A 27,563-nucleotide genomic window follows, 5' to 3' on the forward strand; every position below is an offset into this window, starting at 1 on the left:
TAAAGAAGAAGATAATACAAAACTTGAATTAAAAGTTTTACCATTAGAATTGAAATATGTATTTCTTGGTGAAAATAAAACATGTCCTATTATAATTTCTTCAACTCTTTTACCAAATCAAGAAGAAGATTTAATTAACTTACTTAAAAAATATAAAAATGCAATTGGATGGACTTTGAAAGATATAAAATGTATAAATCCTTTAATTTGCACACATAGAATTCACTTGAAAGAAAATGCTAAAACATATCAACAACCACAAAGAAGGTTAAATCCACATATGAAGGAAGTTGTTAAGAATGAAGTATTAAAATTATTAGATGCTGGAATTATTTATCCAATCTCAAATAGTAAATGGGTAAGTTCAACACAAGTAGTACCTAAAAAGTCAGGCATCATTGTTATAAAAAATGAAAAGGGAGAGTTATTACAAGCTAGGATTCCATCTAGTTGGCGTATGTGTATTGATTATAGAAAATTAAATGATGCAACTAGAAAAGATCATTTCCCACTACCATTTTTAGATCAAATTCTAGAAAAAGTTGCAGGAAATTCTTATTACTGTTTTCTTGATGGGTATTCAGGGTATTATCAAATACCTATATCATTAGAAGATCAAGAAAAAACTACTTTCACTTGTCCTTTTGGAACTTTTGCATTTAAAAGAATGCCATTTGGTTTATGTAATGCTCCGGCAACTTTTCAAAGATGCATGTTAAGTATTTTCAGTTATATGATTGAAGAATTTGTAGAAGTTTTTATGGATGATATAACTGTTTTTGGAAACTCATTTGAAAATTGTCTTAAAAACCTAGAAGAAGTATTAAAAAGATGTGAAGAAAAAAATCTTGTTTTAAATTGAGAAAAATGTCATTATATAGTTAAATCTGGGATTGTGTTAGGACATGTGATATCTGAAAAAGGAATTGAAGTTGATAAAGCCAAAGTTGATGTTATTGCTAATTTAACATCACCAAAAACGGTTAAAGAAGTTCGATCATTCTTGGGTCATGCAGGATTTTATAGAAGATTTATAAAAAAATATAGTGTAATATCTAAACCAATTTCAAATCTTTTAATAAAAGATACACAATTTGAATGGACTCAGAAATGTGAAAATACTTTTAAAAAAATAATTAATCTTTTAATTACATCACCTATTTTACAACCTCCAGATTGGTTTTTACCATTTGAATTAATGTGTGATGCAAGTGATTATGCTATATGAGCTGTGTTAGGACAAAGAAAAGAAGGAAAACCTTATGCAATCTATTATGCTAGTGGAACCTTAAATAGTGCTCAAATAAATTATTCAACTACTGAAAAAGAATTACTTTCAGTAGTATTTGCATTAGATAAATTTCGAAATATTTATCAAATAAACAAGATACTAAGCCAAGATTAATACGGTGGATTTTATTGTTACAAGAATTTGATATTATTATAATTAAAGATAAAAAAGGAAAAGAAAAAGCCGATCATTTATCTAGAATAATGACTGAATCATCTCATAATAAAATACCAATAAATGAAATTTTTTCAGATGATCAGTTGTTTTATGCCACTATTATACCATGGTTTGCTAACATTGTAAATTTTCTTGTGACAAATAAAATGCCTTCTCATTGGAATTCATAGAATAAGAATAAATTCTTGATAGAAGTTAAAAAATTTTATTGGGATGATCCTTACTTGTTTAAGTATTGTGCTGACCAAATTTTTCGACGATGCATACCCGACAATGAAGTAAGTAATGTTATTAAATTTTGTCATTCTGAAGCATGTGGAGGTAATTTTTCATCCAATAAAACAGCTACAAAATCTTACAATGTGGATTTTATTGGCTGTCTTTATTCAAAGATACGCATTTATTTTGCAAATCTTGTGAAAACTGTCAGAAAATGGGATCAATTTCAAAACGAAACATGATGCCTTTAAATCCAATCATAATTATTAAAATATTTGATAGTTGGGGATAGATTTTATTGGTCCATTTCCATTATCTTTTGGATTTACTTACATTTTGATCGCTGTTGATTATGTTTCAAAATGGATTGAAGCAATTGCATGTAGAACTAATGATCATAAAGTTGTTATAAAATTTTTAAAAGAAAATATTTTTAGCCGATTTGGAATACCTAGAGCAATAATTAGTGATGAGGGAAGTCATTTTATAAATAAATCATTTTCTTCTTTGTTAAGAAAATATGGCATTACACATAAAGTATCTACCCCATATCATCCTCAAAGTAATGGTCAAGTTGAACTTGCAAGTAGAGAAATAAAACAAATTTTAGAAAAAACAGTTAATCCAACTCGAAAAGATTGGTCTTTAAGATTAACTGATGCATTATGGGCATATATAACTGCATTTAAAACATCATTAGGGATGTCACCATATAGGTTAGTTTTTGGTAAGCATTGTCATTTACCGGTTGAACTTGAACATAAAGCTTATTGGGCAATTAAAGCATTTAATATTAATTTAGATGATGCATCTAAATTAAGAAAATTGCAATTAAATGAACTTGAAGAATTAAGAAATGATGCATATGAAAATTCAAAGATTTACAAAGATAAAACTAAAGCCTTTCATGATAAAAATATTATGAGAAAGTCATTTGAAATTGGACAAAAAGTTTTACTTTATAATTCTCGTTTGCATTTATTTCCAGGAAAATTAAGATCGAGATGGTCAGGACCATTTATAGTTAAATTTGTTTGTCCTCATGGTGCTGTTGATATTGAAAATCCTAAAAATAATGATGTGTTTAAAGTTAATGGGCAAAGACTTGAGCCTTTTATAGAAAATGAAATTCTTAATGATGAGTTTATGCCTTTATATGATCCATAATAGTTGTTTGATATTTTCATATTATGTTTTTGCAGATTCTAGTTCATTTCCCGGTTAAGTGGCGGATAACGGTACTCCGTGACTGTCTAAGTCGGTTTCTTCGGTTTTCCCAAAATAAGTGAAATATATATAATAATAATAATAATAATAATAATAATAATAATAATATGGATGTGTGTATTGTGAATCTTCGTAAATATTTTGCTTGTTTACCAGATAATGCGCTGAAAAAAATATATAAAGCTAGATGTGAGCGACTAAGGTTGATGATGTCTTATGGCATACCGAATGATGTCTGTTTGATAATTGAAGCAAAAGTCCGATTGGTTGGGGAAGCAAGTGAAATAATAATAAGACATATACCAGGATTTGGTAAAAGCACATATGCCAAAAAGCGAAGAGCTAAACGTATAGGTGGATGTCATAAATGTGCAAGGTGGACTTGTAAGGGGAAATGCAAAAATGTTGGAATGACATCAATGAATAGAGAAGATAAAATTTTATTCATTAAGAATGGTCTGAGTAAAAAGAGCCTTTGGATAATTTTCTAGAGGTTCTTGATACGCATTCTAGTGGGAACGTGCAAAATGAACTTCTTAAACTATGGTGGCAATTTCAACATGAGGAATATCAATATGGACGGTGGAATCTGCCTTACAAAGATCCTACTGTAGTAACACATATATATTTTGATAAGTATATATATATAAATATACACACACAAAATTTTTTCTTGAGAATCTGACGTTAAAATACCCTGTTTGTCCAATTTATAAGAAAATTGGATGGGAAGCATATCCTCGACTCATAGAAGGCGTTGAAGCCGTTACTGAACGTAAAATCAGAGGAAGATGTGAGCCACAATCACAACTACGCTGTATATATGTGTTTTAATTTTATGTCATTTTTATTTTCTTTTATTAATAATAAATTCCTGTTCAAATATTGACTTTTGGCATGATACGCTTATAAATTCATATGCTGTGATATAACAATTACAGAAAACATATTTTTCAACATGTCAACGTCCACGGTAAGTAAAATAAAAAATATTTGTGTATTTTGTGGATCTAGTGCAGGAAAAGATTCAATTTATGAAGAAGTAGCAGAAAAGCTTGGAATAACACTTGCTGAAAAAAAGATTCATTTGGTATATGGTGGTGGTGAAGTTGGTCTCATAGGAAAAATTGTTAAAGCTGCGCATACAGGTGGAAGTGAAGTCTTAGGCATTATTCCGATTACTTTAGTTAATCTTATTGGACCAACAATAGGAGAAGAAATGAAAGTGGACAACATGTATGAACGAATTATTCAAATGATTGAACATTCAGATGCTTTCATTGCTTTGCCAGGAGGTTTCGGTACTTTGGAGGAAATATTTCATACTGTTTGCTGGGCACAATTAAACATCCACAATAAGCCAATTGGTTTGTTAAATGTTAACAATTATTATGATAAACTGTTATCGTTTCTACATGATGTTGTGGAACAGGGATTTCTCTCATTAGCTTCACGAAGGATGTTAGTTTCTGCAACAAGTGAAGGTGAACTTATTGATTTACTGCAAGGATTTAGCCATGAACCAGATCCATTCTTATCTCAACTTAATTGGCCAACATCCAAGAGTAAGAAAAGAAAATTCATGTGATGCTAAACTTGTGATTCAACGGTATGTTTTAATGTTTTTTTTTAAGGTATGAATAATGTCTTTTTTTTTCCTCTTAGTTTTTTTTATATGAAAATAAAAATATATACTTATATATAGTAATAATATTAATAATTTTTAGTTCAATGTCGAGTAAGGTGTCAGTAAAATGCACCTGAGACGCATTAGTTAATAATTATTGAAAAATCACAATACACTATATTTTAATATTCATTATATTCAAATTACAGACTACAAGAAAAATTAGTTTTTCATATGTACCAATTTATATATATATAATTTTTCTTATCAATTAATATAAAATGTATAATATATGTGTTTATTTATTTATATTTATATATATAATTGTGTGTGTTTTCAAATAAAATAATTTCTAAAATTTTTATGAGAATATAGTTAAAAGATATGGTTTGTATGGTTGTTAACATGTATAATTGAAAGAATTTTTTTGTAAAAGTATAATATATACTCACACATATTTTGTGAGTAAGTGGTGAGAAATGAGAAAACAATTAATAAACTTTTATTGATTATTGAAAAATGGTTAATTACAAGAATATAACTCCCTTAAAAAAAATTATTAAAAAAAAATAAATAAATAACGGACTGCAAAATACTTTATTTATTGTAATTTATTTTTTTAGATTTAATTGATGTATTATCAATGTGTTGTAAAAACAACTATCAATATGTTTTTTTTTTTAAAAAATGAACAAAAAAACAAACAAACAAAAAGATTTGTTTGTGCTAGATAAGTTTCAAAAGTAGTCGGATGTATCCGTTATATAATGTTTTTATATATAGATATTTATGGTAGAATGTTTGGAAAAAAAATTTTATGTTATTGAAAAATTTTGCAGTCACGTTATTTAAAAAAAAAAGAAAAAAACAAAAGAAGAGAAAAAAAACAAAAGAAAGAGGATTTTATTCTTTGTAAATTTTTCTATTTTGTTTTCAATATTAGTTTATTTAATTGTCTGCTTTAATACTTAGCCTTTTTCAATGAGAGTTAATATTCATTCCAACTCCATGAGTGAAAACTAGCTACTCATTAAATATTTTGACCTGAGAGAATATATGGAGTTGAGGCTTTTACAATTATATTCTTGATATTATACATGTTATGGTGGATGGTGTGAATTATATTTTTGATAATATTATTATAAAAAATTTAAAAATTTAAAAATTATATATATATTGTTACTTTATATATTATGTGAAATAAGAATAATAATAAAAACACATCTAATTATATATTATTATATTAAACGAATAAATAAATAAATATATATAAATCGGTATATTATTTTGTTTTTAAAATGAATATGTTTGTATATTTGAATATATAAAAGGAATAAAGAATCTAAGTTGTGATTTTCTGATAAATTTTATTTTATTACTAAGGGACTAGTAATAAGATAGTGTGGGGGTGTGATAAAACTTAAAATTAATAATTTATTATATGTTAAAACCTATATTTTAAAATTTAAGTTTCATTAAAATTATAAAATTATGTTATTTTAGTGTTGATTGTTTATATTTAAGTGTTTTACTAAATATGTTTTATTTTCAGGTTTTCTACATGTTGGTAAAATAATGATAACTCAAGCTACAAAATTCAAATGGAGGTGATTCAAACATGTTTGGAATGCTTGAGAAATTATCTACAACTTTGCAGAAGACATGATTGCCTAAAAAATTCATTAAGATGATCAAATTGTGCAAATATCAAAAGGAGGACAGATTTACTTTTACTATGACCAGCTTATAGTAAAAAAATCATAAATAATTCAATATTTAAACCAAATGAGGTGAACCAAGTGGCCAACTTCATCTACAAACAATTCCCTACATGTTTCTTGTTTTGAGCCAAGTCAAATTCGGTGCTTAAAGTGGTGGAACATTGCATTGAAAGAAGGGCCATGGAATTGAAGTTGGAGGAGACAAAAACTACTATTACAACTACATGACATTATTAAAATTTTTGACTCTTTATCTCATTTGGCCTATAAATAGAGGCCTTGTGCTAGCTTGAGAATCATTCTATCTCATTGTAAAATATAGTGTGAGTGTGTATCAAAGTTCTAAGTTCCGATATTTTTTCTTTCATTTTCTTAACTATGAGTGATGATTTTAGTGTTGATCAAAAGTAAGCTCATGGCAAGCTAATCTATTATGTCAAGGTGAAGAGGATGAATTCTTGGTGAAGTAAGATTATTTATATTTTTTATATTCTCTATTTATTTCATTTCATTTAGCTAACTTCTTTTTATTGTAGGTATAAAAATGAATTATTTGTTGTTATCAATTTTAATCAAATGCTTGATACCATTGAAGTGGTTATCTTGATTTGTTGTTTAATTTTGATACAATAAATATTTCATCGATTATTATTATTGTTATATTATATATATGTATATATATTAATATTTATATAATTATATCATATATTTCATTTAGACGATAGCGTGGCTCTGCCGGTTGTTCTAAATGCAATATTATGATTTAATACTAACATCTAACAATCTAACATTTACTTTATCGCAACTAACTTTTACTTTTCGCATCTAACTTTTACTTTACTGCAACTAACTTTTACTTTTCCGCAACTAACTTTTACTTTATCGCAACTAACTTATTAAATCTTATATTTCATTTAGGCAATAGTGTGGCTCTGCCGATTGTTCTAAATTAAATATAATGATTTAATTTAACATTTACTTTATACAATTATATATTTATATAGTTATATATATAATAATAGGTACCATATATAAAATATCGGTTAATTCGGTATTTTCTATAGTGGGAACTATATTATATTATATGTGTGTTTAATTATTTAATTTCTCTTGGAACCATTATTTATGGTGGTTTCCTTTGTTTTACTTTTAGTTAAAAAATGTTACATAAACCAAGAATAAATCCTTGAGCCTTGACAAAATTTTATACTTTGTAAACTTCATTCTTGAATTTGGTAATTTATAAATTAATAAATTTAAACTAAAAATAACATCTCTGTGGATCGATCTCGTACTCACGAAATATATTACTTGCAGACAACCTACACTTGGGTGAATTATTATTTAAGTAGTAGCACATAACTCTTTTGACGACTCTTCCAATATTTGAATCACTCGCTCAGACTGGCCATCTGTCTGAGGATGGAATGCAGTACTGAATAGCAACTTAGTCCCCATGTCTGTGTGTAAACTCTTCCAAAAGGACGATGTGAATCTAGGGTCTCTGTCGGACACAATAGAAACTGAAATCCCGTGCAAACGAACTATCTCCCGGATATAGAGCTCTGCATACCGAGTCATGGAGAAAGTAGTCTTCACCGATAAAAAATGTGCCGACTTAGTTAGTCGATCCACTGTAACCCAAATGGCATTGGGTCCTCTGAATTACCTCGGCAAACCAACCACGAAATCCATGGTGATATTCTCCCATTTCCACTCAGGAATAGGGAGTGGCTTAAGCATCCCTGCTAGCCTATGATGCTCTGCCTTCACCTGTTGACAAGTGGGACATTCAGATACAAATTGCCGGATGTCTCGCTTCATACCTTGCCACCAATACAGCATCTGCAAATCCTTGTACATCTTGATACCTCTTGGATGGATCGAATACGGAGATGTATGTGCCTCTGACAATATATCTTCTCTGATCGAATCAACACTAGACACCCACATTCTCCCTCTGTATCTGACAATATCATCAGACACAGTGTAAAGTACACTGCCCTTGGTCTTATCCTTTACTCTCCATCTCTGTAATTGCTCATCTGAAGGTTGTCCTTTACGGATTCGGTTTAGCAAAGAAGATTGGACTGTCAGATTAGACAGCTTGGGAGCTCTGTCCTTAGGATAAACTTCTAAGCCAAACCTCTGAATCTCTGACTGAAGAGATCTCTGAACTGACAGCTGTGCTAAGATTGCTACCTTTCTGCTCAAAGCATCTGCCACCACATTAGCTTTCCCTAGATGGTAGCTAATTTCACAATCGTAGTCTTTTACCAACTTCAACCACCATCTTTGTCTCATGTTAAGCTCTTTCTGCATGAACAAATACTTGAGATTCTTGTGATCAGTGAATATCTGGCATTTCTCGCCGTACAAATAATGTCTCCAAATCTTCAACGCAAAGACCACGGCAGCTAACTCGAGATCATGAGTCGGATAATTTTTTCATGCACTTTTAACTGTCTGGAATCATAAGCTATAACCCGACCATGTTGCATCAACACTGCGCCTGATCCGAGCTTAGATGCATCGGTGTACAACACAAAATTGCCTTGCCCTGATGGCATGGCTAAAACTGGCGCCGAAATAAGAGCTTGCTTCAAGGTATCGAAGCTCTTCTGACACTCTTCACTCCATACGAATTTAGCATTCTTCTTGGTCAATGAAGTGAGTGGCACTGCTATCGAAGAAAATCCCTGAATAAACTTTCTGTAGTAACCTGCTAAGCCTAGGAAACTGCAGATCTCTGATTCATTCTTCGGTTCAACCCAATTCTTAACGGCTTCCACCTTTGCTGGATCCACCTCAATACCACTGCTAGATACTATGTGACCCAAAAATGCTCTTTTCTCCAACCAGAATTCACATTTACTGAATTTTGCATACAACTTGTGGCTCTGCAAGACCTGCAATACTGTTTTCAAATGCTGACTGTGCTCCTTATGGCTCTTCGAGTATATAAGAATGTCGTCAATGAACACTATGATGAACTGATCTAAGTAGGGTTGAAATGCTCGGTTCATGAGGTCAATAAAAATTGCTGGAGCATTCTTCAGTCCGAACGTCATCACTAAGAACTCGTAATGCTCATATCTAGTTTGAAGGCTGTCTTATGAACATCTGCATCTTTCACCTTCAGCTGGTGATACCCCGATCGAAGATTTATCTTAGAGAACACTGTAGCTCCCTGCAAGTGATCGAACAAGTCCTCGATCCTTTGAAGTGGGTATTTATTCTTGATCGGTACCTTGTTCAGTTCTTGGTAATCGATACACAGCCTCATGCTCCCATCCTTCTTCTTTACGAAGAGTACTGGTGCGTCCCATGGTGAGAAACTAGGGCGGATGAATTATTTGTCTAGGAGCTCCTGAATCTGCTGCTTGAGCTCTAACATCTCTGCTGGAGCTAAACGATATGGTGCCTTAGAGATTGGCACGGTTCCTGGCAAAAGATCAATGGCGAACTCCACCTCTCTCTCTGGTGGAATGCCTGTGACGTCATCTGGAAAGACGTTAGGAAATTCTCTGACTACTGGTACATTAGATAATGACGGAGTGGTTACGTCAGGTGCAGAAACAACGCTGGCCAAGAAAATCTGACAACACTTGTGCATAAGTCTCCGCGCCTGCATGCAAGAGATCATGCGAGGAAAACTCCTCCATCTAGCTGGCTCAAAAAGAAACTGCTCCATGTCCAACGGTCTTACCAACACTGACCTCTTCTGGAAATCAATAATAACTCTGTTCTTCGTCAGCCAGTCCATTCCCAAAATAATATCAAACTCTGGCATTGGCAGCACAATCAAATCGGCATACACTAGGTGGCCCTGCAGTTCCAGATCGATGTCTCTGACCACGCTAATAGCTTATAATTCTTCCCCTGATGGGACTGTCACTGTATAGCTCACGTTGAGTCCAATAGACTTCACGTCTAGATGATTAGCGAACGTCTCCGAAATAAAAGAGTGGGTGGCCCCTGAATCTATCAAGGCCTTCGTGGCTACTCTCCTTATGAAAATATTTTCTGAGAGACGTTGGTACAACACAAAAACTTATATCCCAAAAATTCTAATCTTAACCTCAAGCACAGTAGAAAAATCTCTACTGAAGTCACCAAAATACTACTAGCACACTAATAATTCTAAAAATCAAATTCAAAACGTGAATGGCAAAAATAATACTGTGCTGAATTAAATAAGTTATCAGTCAACAAGATTGTGTCTGGGTCCGCCTCCTGAGCATGCATGGCGTACACCCTTCCCTGAGTCACCCTTCCCTGGGTCGACTGCATCCACTGTGGGCAGTCCTTCAACATGTGGTCATTGGCTCCACATTTAAAGCATTTGCCCGATCCCCACAAACACTGTCCCGGATGTTGGCGATTACACTTCGGGCACACCGCGAAATTACCAGGCCTTTGAGGAGCCTTCTGCTGAGGGATAGGGCCCTTGCCCTTCGGCGGTCCCTGAAATGGCCTCTTCCCCTGCTGTCCCTGTAAAGGTCTCTTAAACTGGGGTCGCTGTTGTTGCTGCTGTTGAGGTGTCTGATAGGGCCTCTTGCCCTGTCTATCATTCTCGATGTCTCTTTGGTCCTGCTCTGTCGCCAAGGCTCTAGATACGGCAATGGTATAGGAAGTCGGACTAGCAACCCTCACATCACGGCGCAAGATCGGCTGTAACCCATCAATAAAATGCCTCAGCTTCTCCCGGGCATCATTTTCAATTAGGGGCACGAAGTGACACCCCCTCTCGAACTTTCTCACAAACTCTGCTACGCTGCTGTCTCCCTGTCGCAGTGTCATGAACTCCCTAGTCAGTCTGGATCGTACTTCATCACTGAAGTACTTGTAGTAGAAAACTTCTTTGAACCCATGCCACGTCAGTGTTTGCAAGTTCACTGACACTGATGCACTTTCCCACCAAAGCCTGGCGTCTCCTGACAGAAGGAATGTGGCACACCTGATCCTGTCTGCATCCTGCAGCTCCATGAAATCAAAAATCACCTCGATGGATTTAATCCATCCCTCAGCCACTATCGGGTCAGTAGTCCCCGAGAACTCTTTCGGATCCATCCTCCTAAACCTCTCATACACTGCCTCTGGTTTGGGCCTCGCCTCTGTGTCCACTGCAGCATTGTTCCCTGCAAACTGTGCGAAGAACTGAGTCATACCTGCAAGCATCTGTGCTTGCATATCTGGCGGTGGGCGAGGAGGAGTGGCTCTCTCCCCATCACAAGCCTCTTTGTCCTCATCCCTTGCTCCACAGGCAACCAAACGTCTAGGAGGCATACCGTTCTAAAATTTTCCCAACACATAACCCAACATACAATAACATAATATCAGTATCGTAGGATGCACGAAATTTGAACTTAAAACATGTACATGCTGAAATCGTGACTTGATGCTTAATACATGAAAGAATTTAAAACTTTAAAACTTATAGACTTGAGGTGTGACTTCGTGAGCTTCTCGCAACTGGCAGAAGGCATAACCCTTTACAAGAACATCGCTCTGATACCAACTTTAACGAACCGTACTTTTAATTTACTTGAAATTTTCGGAAAATAAAAATTTTCTTAAATATGAAATAAACTTTTAAATTGCGATCATCCACAATCCGTTCAAAAAAAATAACTTCAACCAAACGTTCTAAATTAAAAATTTTTGCTAAAGCATTTGACTAGGCATCATGACAGTAACATAAAATCAGAGTACTTGAAACTTTCATAAATTCTTAAAAACATGGCGGTCCTCGGGTTTAGCCTCCCGCTCAGTCCAAGCCAGCTCACTGGTCCTCATCCCTCGTCTCCTCAAATGCATCCTCACCTGCATCGATCAAGTCTAGTATGTTTAAAGACTCAACATGTATAAACTGAGAGTAACGAGTAATACGTAATAATATCACATGCAACTTTAAAATAGAGCGTACGTGCTTGAAACTTGAACTTGCATACTTAAAAGCCTGAACGTAACATCCTTGAAACTTGTACATACGTACATAAACATAGACGTGCCTTAATCATGAGACTTTTTTTAAACATACTTGCATACTTGTACATACTTGAACATACATAAACTTCATCATTTTGCGTAGAGGCATGTTTCAAAGCAAGTGACTCATACATAAATTCTCCTGATCAGACTAAACCACAGTACTGGGCTGTCAGGGAAAATCCACTGCCACATACATGAGATCCCCGTTCATGCTTTAACGGGTGGATTGGTCCCCGATCATGCTTTATCGCTTTCCAATCCTGATCTAAACCCGTTCATGCTTTAACGGGGTGGAGAGGTCCTCGGCCACGTTCACCGACTTCCAAACTCATTCATAAATTAGATCACAAGTCATTTAGCATACCTCAAAAACTTGAAATATTTTCTTTTACACGTCAAACAAACTTACTTGGCGTTGAGTGATTCGTTGGATCTCGCTTGGGGCCATTACTGCACATACTATTATGAGTTCAAACACTTATCTTGCATAACTTATACGTAGGTAACTCGTGCTCTCCACCGAAGTAAATAAATAGCTTATGACAATCTAGATCACTGGGGACTTGACCTCATTTGATAATCGTAATAAGCCATGATAGAGAACCCCAAAACAAATCTTATATTTTTACATAAATAAATTTTAACCATCGTACTAAACCATGATATAGAACCCCGAAGCAAATCCTGAAAAAAAAAGTTTTTTTAAATTTTTTTTAAGAGGGGTTTACACGGACCCCGTGTATGGGTCCGGGTAGGGGTCTGGGTGGGCATGAAAATTTCGTATTTTTGAAGGAAAAAGGACACAGACTCCGTGTCGAGGTCCTGGAAGGGGTCCGGATACATGCTGGACATGGAAATTAATGAAAATTCACTAACTTAATGATTCATTCTTCCAACCCAAGCCTAAGGACCATGAACCAACACCTCAAGACTCATCCTAGAATGCTATTACATTGATTCAAACCCGTACAAACACCCCAAACGTCTCCAAGCATCTACAAGCAACTTCAATACAACAATAACTCGTAATTCGACAACGTTTTGTTTCCTACGACTTCTATTACATCCCAAGCCAATCCTGACCCAAATGAACCACCAAATAACACCTAAATACTTCCCATAACATATCTAAATGCAGTAGCACAAGCCCGGCGATGCCCAACGAAGCCTGCAACAAATAACTTCAAGAACATGTCAAGAACACATTTTCAAAAAAGTCACAGTTTGAGCAGTCCCACCAAAACAATCATAACTCACTCATTTCCTATCCAAATATTTCGAATTTTATAGCAAATCGAAGGTATCAAAAAGTTCTACGTTTCATATGTTTAAAGTTTTTCCAGAAAACCGACCGAAAAATCGCAGTAATTAAAAAGACAGCAAATTCGAGTTTTCAGATCCAAAAACCGTTTCAAAAGTGATCCAACCATATTTGCTCAAACTCTTACATAACATACACATGATTTTCATACAATAAACATCAAAATATTTACTATGACAAGATCGATGCAGAAACGAAAGAATATACATGTCTTTGATCTTTAAAACTCACGATACGGTGAATATCGAAGCGACACAGTGCGGGAAATGATCCGGGCGACTTGAGGCACGATTTTTGCTGCTAAATCAACGAAGGATTGCTGAAGAAAATTTGGAGAGGGAGGTGGTGATATGGAGGCTGCTGTAAGAGAGTTTCAATAACTCTTCTCTTCTCCTCTCACCATAATAAAATAAAGGAATGAAATGTGTGAGTGTGTGTATACGTGAATATATGTGTGTGGTGTGTGGGGTGTGTGTGTGGTGTGTTTGCATCCACATAATTGGTAAGTATAAGGTGTGTGTGTGTTTTAATTAGGGGAAAATTTGTTTAATTAATTAATTAATCATCCCAATTAAAATGTTAAGTCAATTATCAAGTTAATAAAATTCTAATCCCATAATAAATTTACTAAAATCCCCTAATTAAAATAAAATCCACAATTGATAAACTTTAAAAGTTTAAAATCTTAAAATCACTTAATAAATTAAATTAGGCTTCTAAAAAAATTGCTAAAAACTTAATAAATCATTTAAAATGCCTCAATCCTAAATTAAAACAAAATACCACATTTTAAAATTGCCAAAATCGTCGCCGGTCTCTTTCCCTCGATCCCGTATCGAATATTTGCCTGAAACATAAACTCGAGAAAACATTTTAACGTTCATCAAATAAACATAAATAATTAAAATAATGAAATTTCATAAATCATGCATCTCTAAAATCATTTTAAACTTAAATAATAAATTTAGCAAATTAAATAAATGCACGGGTTTTACGTATACTGATTTTGGGATCTACAATCTTGGTCTCTCTTATCAAAAAATACATGTGTGTAAAAATGATTGTATGCTGTATTGGAACGAAGAAGATAAGTCTAATATGTGCAAAATATGTGGTGCTTCTAGATGGAAAGAAAATAGTCATAATGAGAAAACCAAAGTTCGAAACAATGGTAAGAAATTAGCAGTGAAGACCTTGCGTTACTTTCCTTTAAAGCCAAGGCTTCAAAGGTTATTCATGTCTAAAAAGACTGCTTCTTTTATGAGATGACATCATGAAAAAAGAGTAGATGATGGACTGATGAGACATCCAGCTGATTCTATGGCATGGAAGTCGTTCGATGATTTGCTTAAATATTTTTCCATTGAACCTCGAAATGTACGACTTGGTCTTGCTAGTGATGGTTTCCAACCGTTTACTCATTCAAAAAAATCATACAACATTTGGCCAGTAATACTCATTCCATACAATTTGCCTTCATGGATGTGCATGAAATAATCTAATTTTATTCTTTCAAGTCTCATACCAAGTCCCGAGGGTGCGGGAGATGCTATTGATGTCTATCTTAAACCTTTGATAGAAGAGTTGAGGAGTTGTGGGAACTAGGCATTGAAACATTTGATGCTTCAACTCGCCAAAATTTTAAATTGCATGCATCTTTATTGTGGACAATCAATGATTTTACAGCATATGGGAATCTGTCTGGTTGGAGTACCAAAGGTAAGATAGCATGTCCTTGTTGTAACAAAGACACTTGTTCTATGAGGTTAGCTAATGGTAAAAAGCAATGTTATATGGGTCATCGACGTTATCTTCATAGCAACCACAAATGGAGAAAAAATAAAAGTTTGTTTGATGGAACCAAAGAGGTAAGACCACCACCACTTTCACTTTCAGGTGGTGATGTGCTTGCTCAAGTGAATGACCTTGAAGGAATCATCTTGACTAAAGATGTTAAAAGAAACGTGAAAATATCACATGAAAACAGAGGTGATAATTGGAATAAGAAAAGTATTTTCTTTGAACTTCCGTATTGGAGTCCTCTTTTGTTAAGACACAATATGGATGTGATGCACATTGAAAGGAACATATGTGAGAATATAGTCAAGACAATTATGAATACGAAGGGGAAGTCTAAGGACAATGTCCAAGCTCGTCTTGATTTGGAAGTTCTGAAAATTAGACCAGATTTGGATCCAATTCGCAAGGGGGATAAACTTGAGTTGCCCATTGCATCCTACACTTTATCTACATAGGAAAAGCACTTGTTTTGTTTATTTTTTAAGAAATAAGAGTTGCAGATGGTTTTTCATCTAATATTTCTCAAAGTGTTAACATGAAAGAACATAAAATATCAGGTTTGAAAAGTCATGATTTTCATGTCCTTTTACAACATCTACTTCCTCTTGGGATACATGGCCTCCTCCCTAAAGTAGTCTGTGAACCACTTATTGAGTTGTCTTTGTTCTTTACTAGTTTGGATGCTGAAACATTGAAGTTATGTGAGTTACAAAAGATTGAATCCCAAATTTCGATTACTCTTTGCAAGTTGGAACAAGTTTTTCTTCCTTCGTTTTTTGATGTGATGGTGCATTTGCTTGTTCTTTTGGCTAAGGAGGCTATAATTGATGGACCTGTACAATATCGATGGATGTACCCTATTGACCGTATGTTGTATGAGTTAAAACAACTGATTCGAAACATGGCTCGTCCGGAAGGCTCAATAGCAGAGGGCTATATAGAAAAGGAGTGTATGACTCTTTGCTCAAGATACTTGAAAAAAATTGAGACAAAATTCTGTATACTTGAGCGAAATTATGACAGTGGCTTTCATAAATATAAAGGTGAAATATCCATATTTTCGCAATGTGGACGAGCACTAGGAGCTGGTATAAGTCGTATTCTCGATGACGATGCATGGGAGAAAGCTCATATCTATATTTTAAAGAATTGCGATGAAGCACAACCTTTCCTCGAGTAAGCTCAAATACATCTAAACAACCAATTCTTTTTTCTTTTTATATATATGCATTTCTCATTAATGTTGTAACACAGAGAGTACTCTAAAAATGAGAAAAATAATACACCACAACTATCGGATGACGAATGGAATATCAATTTTATTGGTTGGTTTAAAAAACAAGTAAGTGATTCTATTGTTATAAATTATTTTGTGTTGAACAAGATTATTTGTTCGAGTTATTTACATTGTAATTTATTTGTAGGTTGACAAAAATGAAAATGCAAGACCAACGCAGTAAATATGATGACCTGCTTTCGTTGTGCCGTGGTCCTTCAATGTATGTTACATTCTTCAGTGGTAATGTTGTCAACAGATATAGGTTTTGGATTGAAGCTCATGACAAAGGATGTAGAACACAAAATTCTGGGGTGTGTGTAATCGGTGATATATGTAGTGAGAAGAATTATGTTGACTATTATGGAGTGTTGACAGAGATTCTTGAACTGCAGTATCTTGATGGAAAACGAGTGGTTTTATTTCGATGTAGATGGTTCGATGTGCATGATAATGAGAAAGGAGCCAAAGTAGATGAATATGGGTTCACTAGCATTAATTGCCATCGTATTTTGAAAACAAACGAACACTTTATTCTCGCCAATCAAGCTTCACAAGTGTTTTATGCCATTGACAACATCAATAAAGGTTGGCATGTTGTTGTTAAGACACAACCTCGGGATCTATATGAGATGCCACAACCAAAAGAGGACGAGAGCAATAATGCAGATGATTTCGGTGAAGCATATCAACATGCTGAATCTTTCAATTTTAATTGTGGGGGACAAACTTCATTCGATGTAGATGGTAAAAAAATTTGGAGAAGAACATATTTGGAGCCGCTAGTGGTTGACTAACCAACAAACAAAAGAAAGAGAAAGCGAATTCCAATTTGAAGAAGTATTTCCAAGTACTTATCATGTTTCTTTGTTGTTTTTTTATGCTATTCTATTTCGGTAAAACGTCTGTTCTTTTATGTGTTAGTTGTTTATTCATTCGGGTTCATTTTCATGTTTTTACTATTTGTACTAATATGTTACATTGCTTATATTAACAGATGAAACTAATGCTTGCCAAAAGTAGTGTAGGCAATATCCGGAAGCCTGTAAATTTTTTAGCTCCTGGTAAGTTGGCCAAGGAGCGTGGATATGGACATAAAGTGAGGCCTGTTGGAGATTCTACTGGTAATTTATTTTTTAAACTGATAGCGTAGATTTATTTTTTTATAGAATTTCAACAGTCGATATAATTATTTCATAATTAAATTATCTGATTTGTTATTTTCCAGGAAATGCATCTGCCCACAAGAGCTTAGGAGGAATTCAAAGGCTAGAGGTTGAAGAGCAAGAAGCTCAATACATCGGCTATCAACGAAGAATTGGTAAACCTCTAAACTTTATGTAGACATTGTAATTTATAACTCATGAAATTTTTTAGGTCGCTCCCTCTATTTTTAAGTGAAAATATATTGATATAATTGTAAAAAGTGTTTTTTTCTTCCAAAAGATGGAATTTCAGCCCATACTCTTATTGTGCATTTTGGGGAAGGTGAATGGAAAGAAAGAGATTTTACGGATGATAGTTCTTTCTTAGAAATCTTGAACATATGTAAAAATTTCATTGACATATATTCTGTTGGTTTCAAAGTCACGGATGGGGATGGTAAGATTTTGAGAAATGATAAAGATTTATTGGCTATGTTGAAAGAACATGAGTACGTGGAGAACGTAGACATTTATGTAGATGTGGATGAAACTGCCCAACCATTGCTCTTCAAACTGCCTGAAGACAAACCAACATCTGGTAGCGTTAATAAAGAGTTATTTATTTTGAGTTTTCTTGTTTTTCTTTATCATTGATTTTTTTTAAAAATTTGTACAGATTATATCCCAATCCCAAGAGTTCCAAAAGTGAGAGATACTAAAATATTGGGTGATTATAAGACAAATGAGAAAGTCATTGTACGGGGGGATGTGGTAAATGGAAGTGAACAAGCTAGTACAGTTCAATGGTTCATAACTATTTCGAAGAACTTTGACATCGAGACTGGCTTGCCATCTATCAGTGAATATACGATCAACAAGGCAAGTTCTTTGGCTAAAATAATATTAAATGTTCCATGAACCATAATTTTTTATTGTAATTATATGATTTCTTTAGGATTTTCAAATACCAATTGAGGCTGTTGGTCATTATCTTGTTGCTAAATTTACTCCTATGACTGAAGATGGTGAAAGTGGTGAATCGAGCTATGTTGTTACAGAAAAAAATGTTGATGGTAAGTATAATATATTTGAAATGTAGCATATTATGAATTTTCTATTGATTTCAAATTATAATCTTGATACAATTATTTATTACTTCAATTCATTGAATAGATTCAGCAACTCAAAAAGCGAGAAAAGTTAGAGGAAAAAATAAGAATAAGAAAATTGCAGCTTTAAAAAGTTGAGAAAATATGGAGATCGAATTCTACAATAATCGTGCAGTGGGAAAACATCACAGGTATTGGTCGAGACACTTGGGGAAAATCGTGCGCGACAAGCATATCTGCCCTATACAAGTGAAAACATGGAAAGAGTTGACTGAATTAGAAAAGCAACACATGTGGGATTCAGTTAAGGTAAGTGAATTACATTATTAATTTCAGGTGAATTTACTGTTAGCATAGAGATAATAACATTTTCTAATATATTTTAACTTTTGGTAAATCAACCCATCAAAATAGAAATAATATGTCATTTTCTACTACTGTATTATGATTATGTTGCATGAATGGTTTTTTAGTCCTAGTATAGAATTATATCGTGAGCATACTTTGGAGCATATAGGTGCTTTATGGACAGCATGGAGGTCATCCTTGAACGTTGATAATGTGAGACCTTGCAAAACTAAAGCTGAAGTTTTAAAAAATGTGCCGCAAGGGTTTAATGCTAAAGAATGTGACTGGCTTGTAACTAATAAGTTCTTAACTGATGAGTTTCAGGTATAATAATACTGGTTCAAAGTGTAATAAGAAATATCTTCATTTTACAGTTAAATTGCACTCATGGAACTGATGATTGTAATTTTGGTTTGTGATTTATGTAGAAAACCAGTAACCAGAATTCTAATAATTGGGTAAATGGAGTAATGCCTCATCGAACTGGAAGCAAGCATGGAGTAATGCCTCATCGAACTGGAAGCAAGCCGCACAGACAACTGGTATATGAAATGGTCATAAACATTTATATTAATTCTTATATTTATTTTTTTATGATTTTTTTCTTAATTATATATATATATATATATATATATATATATATATATATAATATACATCATTTGCCTTTTATATATCTTTCAGGGAGGCAAGGATAATAACCCACCTGATATTGCAAAAATTTTCTATGAGACTCGACATAAAAATGGAAAGCTTGTTGAGCCAGAAGCGCAAGAAAAATATGTAAATATCACTACTTAATCTTTTAACCTAAATTTGTTGTTTATCATTTATTTAAATGACATGAGTGATGGATCTTTGTAGGATGAGATTGTGAAGACTGTTCAATCTAATGAATCACTCTCACATATTGAGATTGTTGAAAAGTGTTTTGGACCACAGTGTCATAGTCATGTCTTTGGTTTTGGAGGTGGAATGAAAAGAAAACATTTTAATTGTTCACAAGATGCTTATATAAAAGATCTTGAGGCTAAGCTCCATGAGAAAGAAGAAGAAAATAATAACCTTAAGAGGCGCATGGATGGAATTGAAAGTTGATTAGCCGAATCGAGAATGAAAAACAAGCAACTTCAGATGCACCTACAATGTCTGGTGAAGGTGTGTTGTGCTACCTTGAATTTTTATTACAGATATTTTACGTTTAGGTTTATACATTATTCTACATTTATTCCTTTTTGGGAGTTTGCTATGTAACGCCCCGAAAATTCTAAGGTCCATGCGAACCACATGCATGCAATTATTAAATTCTTTGTGTATTTCCATTAAATGTTTTAATTGCATTAAATTAATTATGTTGTGCATATTTGTATATTTAAATTATATTTTTCTACATGGTTGCATTAAAATATATTTTTAAAGGTTATTCGAGTTGCGATCGAGGAACGGAGACCGAGGGCTGAAAAATAGAAAATGTTTTTATTAAATAATTGTTTTTGATTATTTAAAATAAGGGTGGTGATTTTTCTTATTTTTGAAAATACGGGGTTTTAAGGTTATTTTATACACCGGGACGTAAATTTTATCGGTGTTGGTTTTCAACAAAAATACAAACGTTTTGGCAACCCGACTAATAAATTCACAAACTTATTTAAAAAAAATTATTTTTTAATATTTTAATTAATTCTAATTAAGCACTAATGGGCCTAATTTGTATTGTTAATGAGCCTAAGCTTAATTAAGGATTAATTAACTATATAATATGCAATTAACCTACCCCAAACCCTTTACATCACACGCCCCACCTCCCCAATTCAATCAAAACTCTTCCCTCAAATTCAAATACACGGCACACACCAAATATCCAAGGGGGAAAAGCTTCAAGTTTTGCTAAGGTTTTCTAGCCGTCGTTCTTCGATTTGTCAACGTTATTTCGTGTGTTAAAATACGCAAAGGTACGCCATATTCTCCTTTTACTCATCATCACACCATATTATGAAATTGTTTATGAATTTGCATGAAAACAAGTCACACAATCTTTTATTTTCGTAACAATGAATATGCATATTCTAAAATTGTGTTATTTAGTTCCAAAAATATGTTTCTATGTGTTAAGGGGCTGCCATGAATTAGGATATGTCAAAACATGATAAAATACGACCAAACAGGACAATTTTTAAAAGAAACCACAAGCTGGAACCGAAGGGGAAAAGTTAGAACAAGAGCCGTGAGTTTTGAGTGCAATTCTCATGCTTGATATTAAGGGGAGGGCTCGGTGGTTGGGGGCCCTAGCAGCATAAACATGGGAAACATGAGTTGAAGCATCAAGGTGATGCGCAGGTTTCAGAAGCTGGTGCAGGGAGAAGAGGCTCGGCCAAGGGGCTTGGGCTGGGCTAGCCTAGGTCCTTAGGGTCCTAGAAGGGTGCTAGAGGGGATGGTTCAGGGCCTGGGTCTGTTGGCTTGGTCCTAGCAACAGAAACGTAGGGTCCATGTTCATGTGGGTTTTCACGGCTGCTGCTTGCACCTACTGGTGTAGCTTTAGTTTCGGGGGCTGGGGTCGAGTCCTTAGGTTCTGAGGGTCAGGTAAGGGTCCATAAGGGGTCTGGGTCAAGGTTGGCTCAAGAGGGTTCGAGCTTGGCTTAGGGAGAAACGAGTTTGGCTCAAGGGTGCCTAGGTGTGTTTTTGGGGCTGTTTCTGCAGCTCATGTGTTGCTTCATTTTTGGAGCTTAGGGTCAGGTCCAATGGGTCCTAATGGTTCAGGAGGGTGCCTAAGTGGGTTGGCTAGGTTTTGGTTCAAGGAGGCTCGGGCGTGGCTCGAGTAAATTAGGAGATGGCTCGGTGTGTTCGATAAATGGTAAAAAAAAAAACATAAAGCTAAAATTGAATCCATGAGTCCACGGGTGTGGCTCGTGAGTTGGAAGGGTAGAATAAACAATAAAAATGCTATGTTTAAAATTTGGGATTAAAATAACGAGTTTTGGATTTGTCCGGGATTTAATCGCCGCACGAAACGTTAATTAACGATTTAATTGAAAAGCCTAGTTTTATACTTTATAAAATTATGAAAAATTAGGGTTAAGCTTAAATAATTATTATAAGTCTAAGTTTTTAATTTGGGAATTTTATATTACAGTTTGGTTTAATTCGGGATTAAAACGCAGTAATATGTTATATATAAAGGTTAATTTAAAAGTTCTCGATTTAGGCTAAATAAAAATATGAGAAAATTCATGTAAGCTTAAATAATTATTTGGGACATGTTAGAGTCAATGGAATTAAGAAAAAGTAAAAAACGTGGAACTTTATGTCTAGGGGTAAAATGGTCTTTTTACATCTAGAAATTAGTAAACGTCATGGCAGTGTCCTGAATTCTATCTTATGTGCTAATATGATTATTTTCAATGGTTATGGATGTTTATTGAATTTTTATATGTTAATATGTCAAATTTAAATGTTTTATGATTTAATATGTTAAAACGTTTATTGTAAATGTTTATGATTAAAATATTTATTTTAAACGGTTATGATGTTAAAATATTTATTTTGAAACGTTTATGGCTTTTTATGATTTTTTTTATACGTTAAAACGTTTATTTTAAATGTTTACGGATTTTTAATCTGTTAAAAATGTTTATTTTAAAATGTTTATGGATATTTATGATTTTAATATGTTAAATCATGATTTTTAAATGTTCATAAATCATTAAGTTTTAAATTGGACATTTAAAAGATATGTTGCATGCTTGGTTTCCAAATAAAATGATATTATATGCATGTTTTTATTAAGTGATGAAAATACGAAATGTTGAAGGACGTGAATGGATTGTGACTACTATATGTTGGAAATATCGTGAGGGTTATGGTCTCAGTGGGAGCCCGACGATCGTGTTTTCGTTGATACGAATACGATAATATGTTAATACGTAAGGCCAAGGCCCAGTTGACCGGTGAGAGTGTTGCTGGTGTCCCCGCCGCCCAGTACTGTGGTTACATGTAGATGGATCCATCGTCCAACACGTTTAAGAATACGAGTCACAATCACGATCTGAATTCAACAAACATGAACATGAACATGAATATGATGATATGAATACGTTGATATGAATATGGATACGAATATGAATATGTTTAAATTATGAATATGAATATGATGATATGAATACGTTGATAAGAATATGGATACGAATATGAATATGTTTATGTTTATATGAAAATATTTATGTTTAAAGTTTATGCATCATGAAAATGTTTACGAAAATGTTATGTTTTAAGTTTATGCATCTTCATGAAAACGATATTTTAAGTACAAGTATTTTTCACTGTTATATGTTAACTGTATTACGTATTACTTGTTATCAAGGATATGATGTGTTGAGTCTTTAGACTCACTAGGTGTGATTGATGTAGGTTATTATGATAATAATGTGAATGAAGGTCTTGATGGTTGACTTTGCTGGACTGAAGGTGCACATAACCCGAGGGCTGACGCTAGTTTTTCGCACTAGTTATGATTTATGATTTTAAGTGATGTTAAAGATATATTTTTACAACGATTTATTTATGAGTGATCTTTGAGAGGTTATAATATAGGCTATACTTTTCAAATAATATTTTAGATTTGGTAAAATAGTTGGTTGTTTTACTTTTAAAATGGTTCCAAAATATTTTATGATTCAGCCGAATGCTATGTGAGGTTGGAAAAAAATAAAAATTAAAAAATTTCTACCACATTTTAAGAAACGAATAGCAGACGTTTCATGCTAGTTGTGTGTATTAGGCGTCTCCCCATGATTTATTATGCCCCTTTAACTTGGCGTACATTTTTAGTAAATTACCCAAAATCAAGGTGAGCTAATAATGAAGCAGATTGTTAAGTAAAGTGGACTTGTAAGATCAAGGATTATGGATTTTTTAGTTTCTCCCCATGATATAATGCCCCTTTGTGTATCTCCCTGTTTTCTTGTAGCCATTTTGATCAATTTTAGTGAATCCAACTTCTTATGAGATAACATCGCTTTGTCTTTTATGTGGGTTTTTAGTTGAACTTATCTCAGTTTTGTATGTGTTATTATCTAGTAGCCTTGGTGTTATTATCTACTTGGAATTTACTATTTTAGGTTGAACTTATCTCAGTTTTGTATGTGTCCATGCCATCAAGCATGTCAAGTGACGAGATGTATAGTTCATAATAACTATCCATATTCTTCAATTTATTTCCATCAATAAAAACATCTGGTATATTGTATGAAGCACCTACACTGCAAGAAGAAAGCTAATAGGAATCCTGGAGGTGGTAGGATGCTGAGCAGAAATCTGAGGTATCAATCATCTCATACCAAAGGGTAACAAACTCTGGAAAAAGTAGTCAACCCCTTAGCAGTTGGAAAAAGAACAAGCTTAGAGCCTTCCTCCTATTCCTGAGGGACAACATGTGACATAGTTTAGTTTACCAACATACCAAGATGTATTCGATGAGTGGGTGTGTTTTCTGGGCATGAAAATATGCTTCCCTGAAGAATGATCTTAGCTACTTAAGTCAGAGAGGAATTGCTTAACTTTGACTCTTGTACGGGGTACCAAGACAATAATTTAGAAGATAAAGAGTAAAATAAATTAGGTTGGATGAAATTGACGAAAGTTTTGACCCTCTCATTTATTATTGAAATTTGTCTCACTATAGTTGATTAATCTGCATTCTTCTGTTAAAATTTTAAAGCTCTTTGTTAGGTCTTTTATTTTTTAGTATTGTATTAGAACTCAATATTTGCGCTTCTCCAGACATGGATTTCAATAGTCTAGTTTTTCTTCGGTCACATATGTTAGTGGAAGATTACTCCAAATCTCAACTAGTATGATGATTGATAACGATGGAACCTGTTACCTTGTTCGGAAGTGAAAATAGTTTTATGCCCTGCTTAATAGATTGTTTTGTTATGTGTGGTTGGTGGATTCATTTATTTTCCAAGTACTACAGATTTTTTTCCGTAACGTGACTCTGATGAGACCTGTCGCAATTCAGGGTCTATTCAGGTCGGTCCTAACAATATTTGGGTCTGAGTCTAACTTTTAAAAAGAGAAATCTGAATCATAATGTGTGTTCATGTTTTTTTAGTTCCATAGCAATTTTTCAAATTAAATCAATATGTTAAAGACAATATAAAAAACTAAATGAATAAAAATATCAAACATGTCCAAAATGATCACTAAAAAATAACCCGTCTAACAGTTTTAGAGCTAAAAATACTAATCAAGTTTGTATAATCAAGTTGTTCAGTAATTTCTTTCTCAATCGATAACATAGCCAATTCATTCAATCTTTCTTGTGACTTGGTTGATCAGAGAAAAGTTTTGAAGAGTTTTAACTTTGAGAAACTTCGCTCTGCACTTGCTACTGTGATCGGGACAGTCAACAAGATTTTATAAGCAATATGAGCATTTGAGATTCTAAATGCAATCATTATTCATATGAGTATCACATAAAAAGACGCTGATGATCAAGCGCAAACAATCTTTAGCCACATTAATAGCTTGAATGAATCTCCCACTTTTTACACAACTAAATAACTGAGAAAGACTGTCTTACTCACCAACCGAATTCAACATCAAATATACATATCAGTTACAGCCAATCACCACACATTCTTGATACGCCCCACATACACATTTTCAACCTTTCACTTTTGAATTTTGATCTTAGCAGGACCTGATATGGTGAACGAATGGACTGATTCCATGGGACCTTTAGGGTTTTCAATTTTTCATCTCGTTATACTTTATACATATTGATATTTTAAAATTTGAATACATATTTTAAGAAATATTTGGGTTTTTTCTATGCACTCTCAAGCAAAGTTTCATAGCAGGAGATTTCATGATTTAGAAACTTTCTCGTGTATATATTACAAAAGCAAAAACAAAAGGGAAGTCTCAAATCTCGAATCTCCGCGTCAGAAAGAGTGAATAAATCATTAATTCGAACGTAATATATTATTGATTCTTTTTTTCTGATTTGTTTCGATTTTTATATTTGTCCTTAATCCGCCATGCTTCCCACCATTACTCTACTGCGATAAGAAAACTAGACTGGTTTGATAAATCATACCAACAAGTTATTGCCAGCTAGATTATTTCATCTACTCTTGACTTTTATTTCGAAGAGGATCGATAATTTATTAAAATTTTACGAGTGATTTTTTTAATAATAAAATTCATGTTTTGGCCATACTAATTCTTCACAAACTAGATTTTTCCTTTCGCTTGCATAGATGCATATGTGGGGGCTATCTAGTATTATATATAATAATTTTTAAAAAAAATTTTTGGGCCCCAAAAAAGAGATGGGCCTGAATCATTGGACTCATTTGACTCCAAATAAGCACGGCCCTGGTCTGTTGTGCTGCTGTCTGAATTTGTTTTCAGTGTCATGTCACTGCACCAAAAGTCTACTTGCAATTTTAATCACCAGGGTTACTTTCGCTCGTTCAACTGTTTGTGGAAAACAATTGGTTGCTAACTTGTTATTCTTATACATGCATGAATTACTCGCATGTTTCATATCGTTTTTGACTAAAAACTGCTACTCATATAACTTTGGCACATTATGTTGACATGTATATAGACTTTATTTTTTAATTATTTAAAAATTTACTTCACATGTGTTTGACATAATATATCATTGTTTTCAGGATGTTTTGTTTACAAACTTCGACATCAACAAAGTTTTCACTCTTACTTTATGTTTGAATTACATCTTTATTTTAATTGATTTTTTCTATTTATGTTTTACAGATGACACGTTGCTTTAATCTGATGTTGTGCTTCAAAGAAGAATTCAAGCATTGATTAGGAAATTAGTATATGATATTTTGAAGCAACTACTAAGTGATCACCATTTATGGTCCTCAAATATTTTTGTACTCCAAGGAGTAAATATAAGGAAATACTTCAAGTATCCATCAAAATGGAACTTATATTTTGGAACAAATCGAAATTCTGTAAATTTTGAATATATGAATAGATATGGATGTAGTTGTTTATATAAAATATTTTGTTCAAAAAAATTACTTGTTCCATATTTCATAATTTATTACTAATGCTATCTTTAATATAATAACAAATTCATATCAAATAATTATTATAAATTTCATCACAATTAAAAATATTTTTTAATGAGGGTACTTGATGATTTAATGAGAGGTAATTTCTAACTTAAATCGATTTTTAGTGAGGGGCTAATAACTAATAATTATAGTAAATTTCATCAATAAAATAACTTATAGTGAAGGGTAAATAATGATATAATGAGGAGATGT

General features: G+C 33.3%; 1 protein-coding gene across 1 annotated transcript in view; it reads left to right on the forward strand.

Moving 5' to 3' along the window:
* LOC142529956 (uncharacterized) overlaps positions 1-27,251 on the forward strand; it is a 50,537-nt gene extending 23,286 nt beyond the window's left edge. The window contains exons 2-12 of the mRNA XM_075635686.1: positions 17,651-17,777; positions 17,882-17,974; positions 18,100-18,396; positions 18,475-18,677; positions 18,754-18,871; positions 19,083-19,216; positions 19,684-19,809; positions 19,939-20,037; positions 20,119-20,251; positions 20,389-20,412; positions 27,040-27,251. Of these exons, the coding sequence (XP_075491801.1) occupies positions 17,651-17,777; positions 17,882-17,974; positions 18,100-18,396; positions 18,475-18,677; positions 18,754-18,871; positions 19,083-19,216; positions 19,684-19,809; positions 19,939-20,037; positions 20,119-20,251; positions 20,389-20,412; positions 27,040-27,056 (1,371 nt within the window). The 3' untranslated portion in view covers positions 27,057-27,251. The remainder of the gene's footprint in view (positions 1-17,650; positions 17,778-17,881; positions 17,975-18,099; positions 18,397-18,474; positions 18,678-18,753; positions 18,872-19,082; positions 19,217-19,683; positions 19,810-19,938; positions 20,038-20,118; positions 20,252-20,388; positions 20,413-27,039) is intronic.
* Positions 27,252-27,563: the final 312 nt, after the last annotated feature.

Source organism: Primulina tabacum, chromosome 16 (genome assembly GCF_025594145.1).
Source record: "Primulina tabacum isolate GXHZ01 chromosome 16, ASM2559414v2, whole genome shotgun sequence".
Taxonomy (NCBI): Eukaryota; Viridiplantae; Streptophyta; class Magnoliopsida; order Lamiales; family Gesneriaceae; genus Primulina; species Primulina tabacum.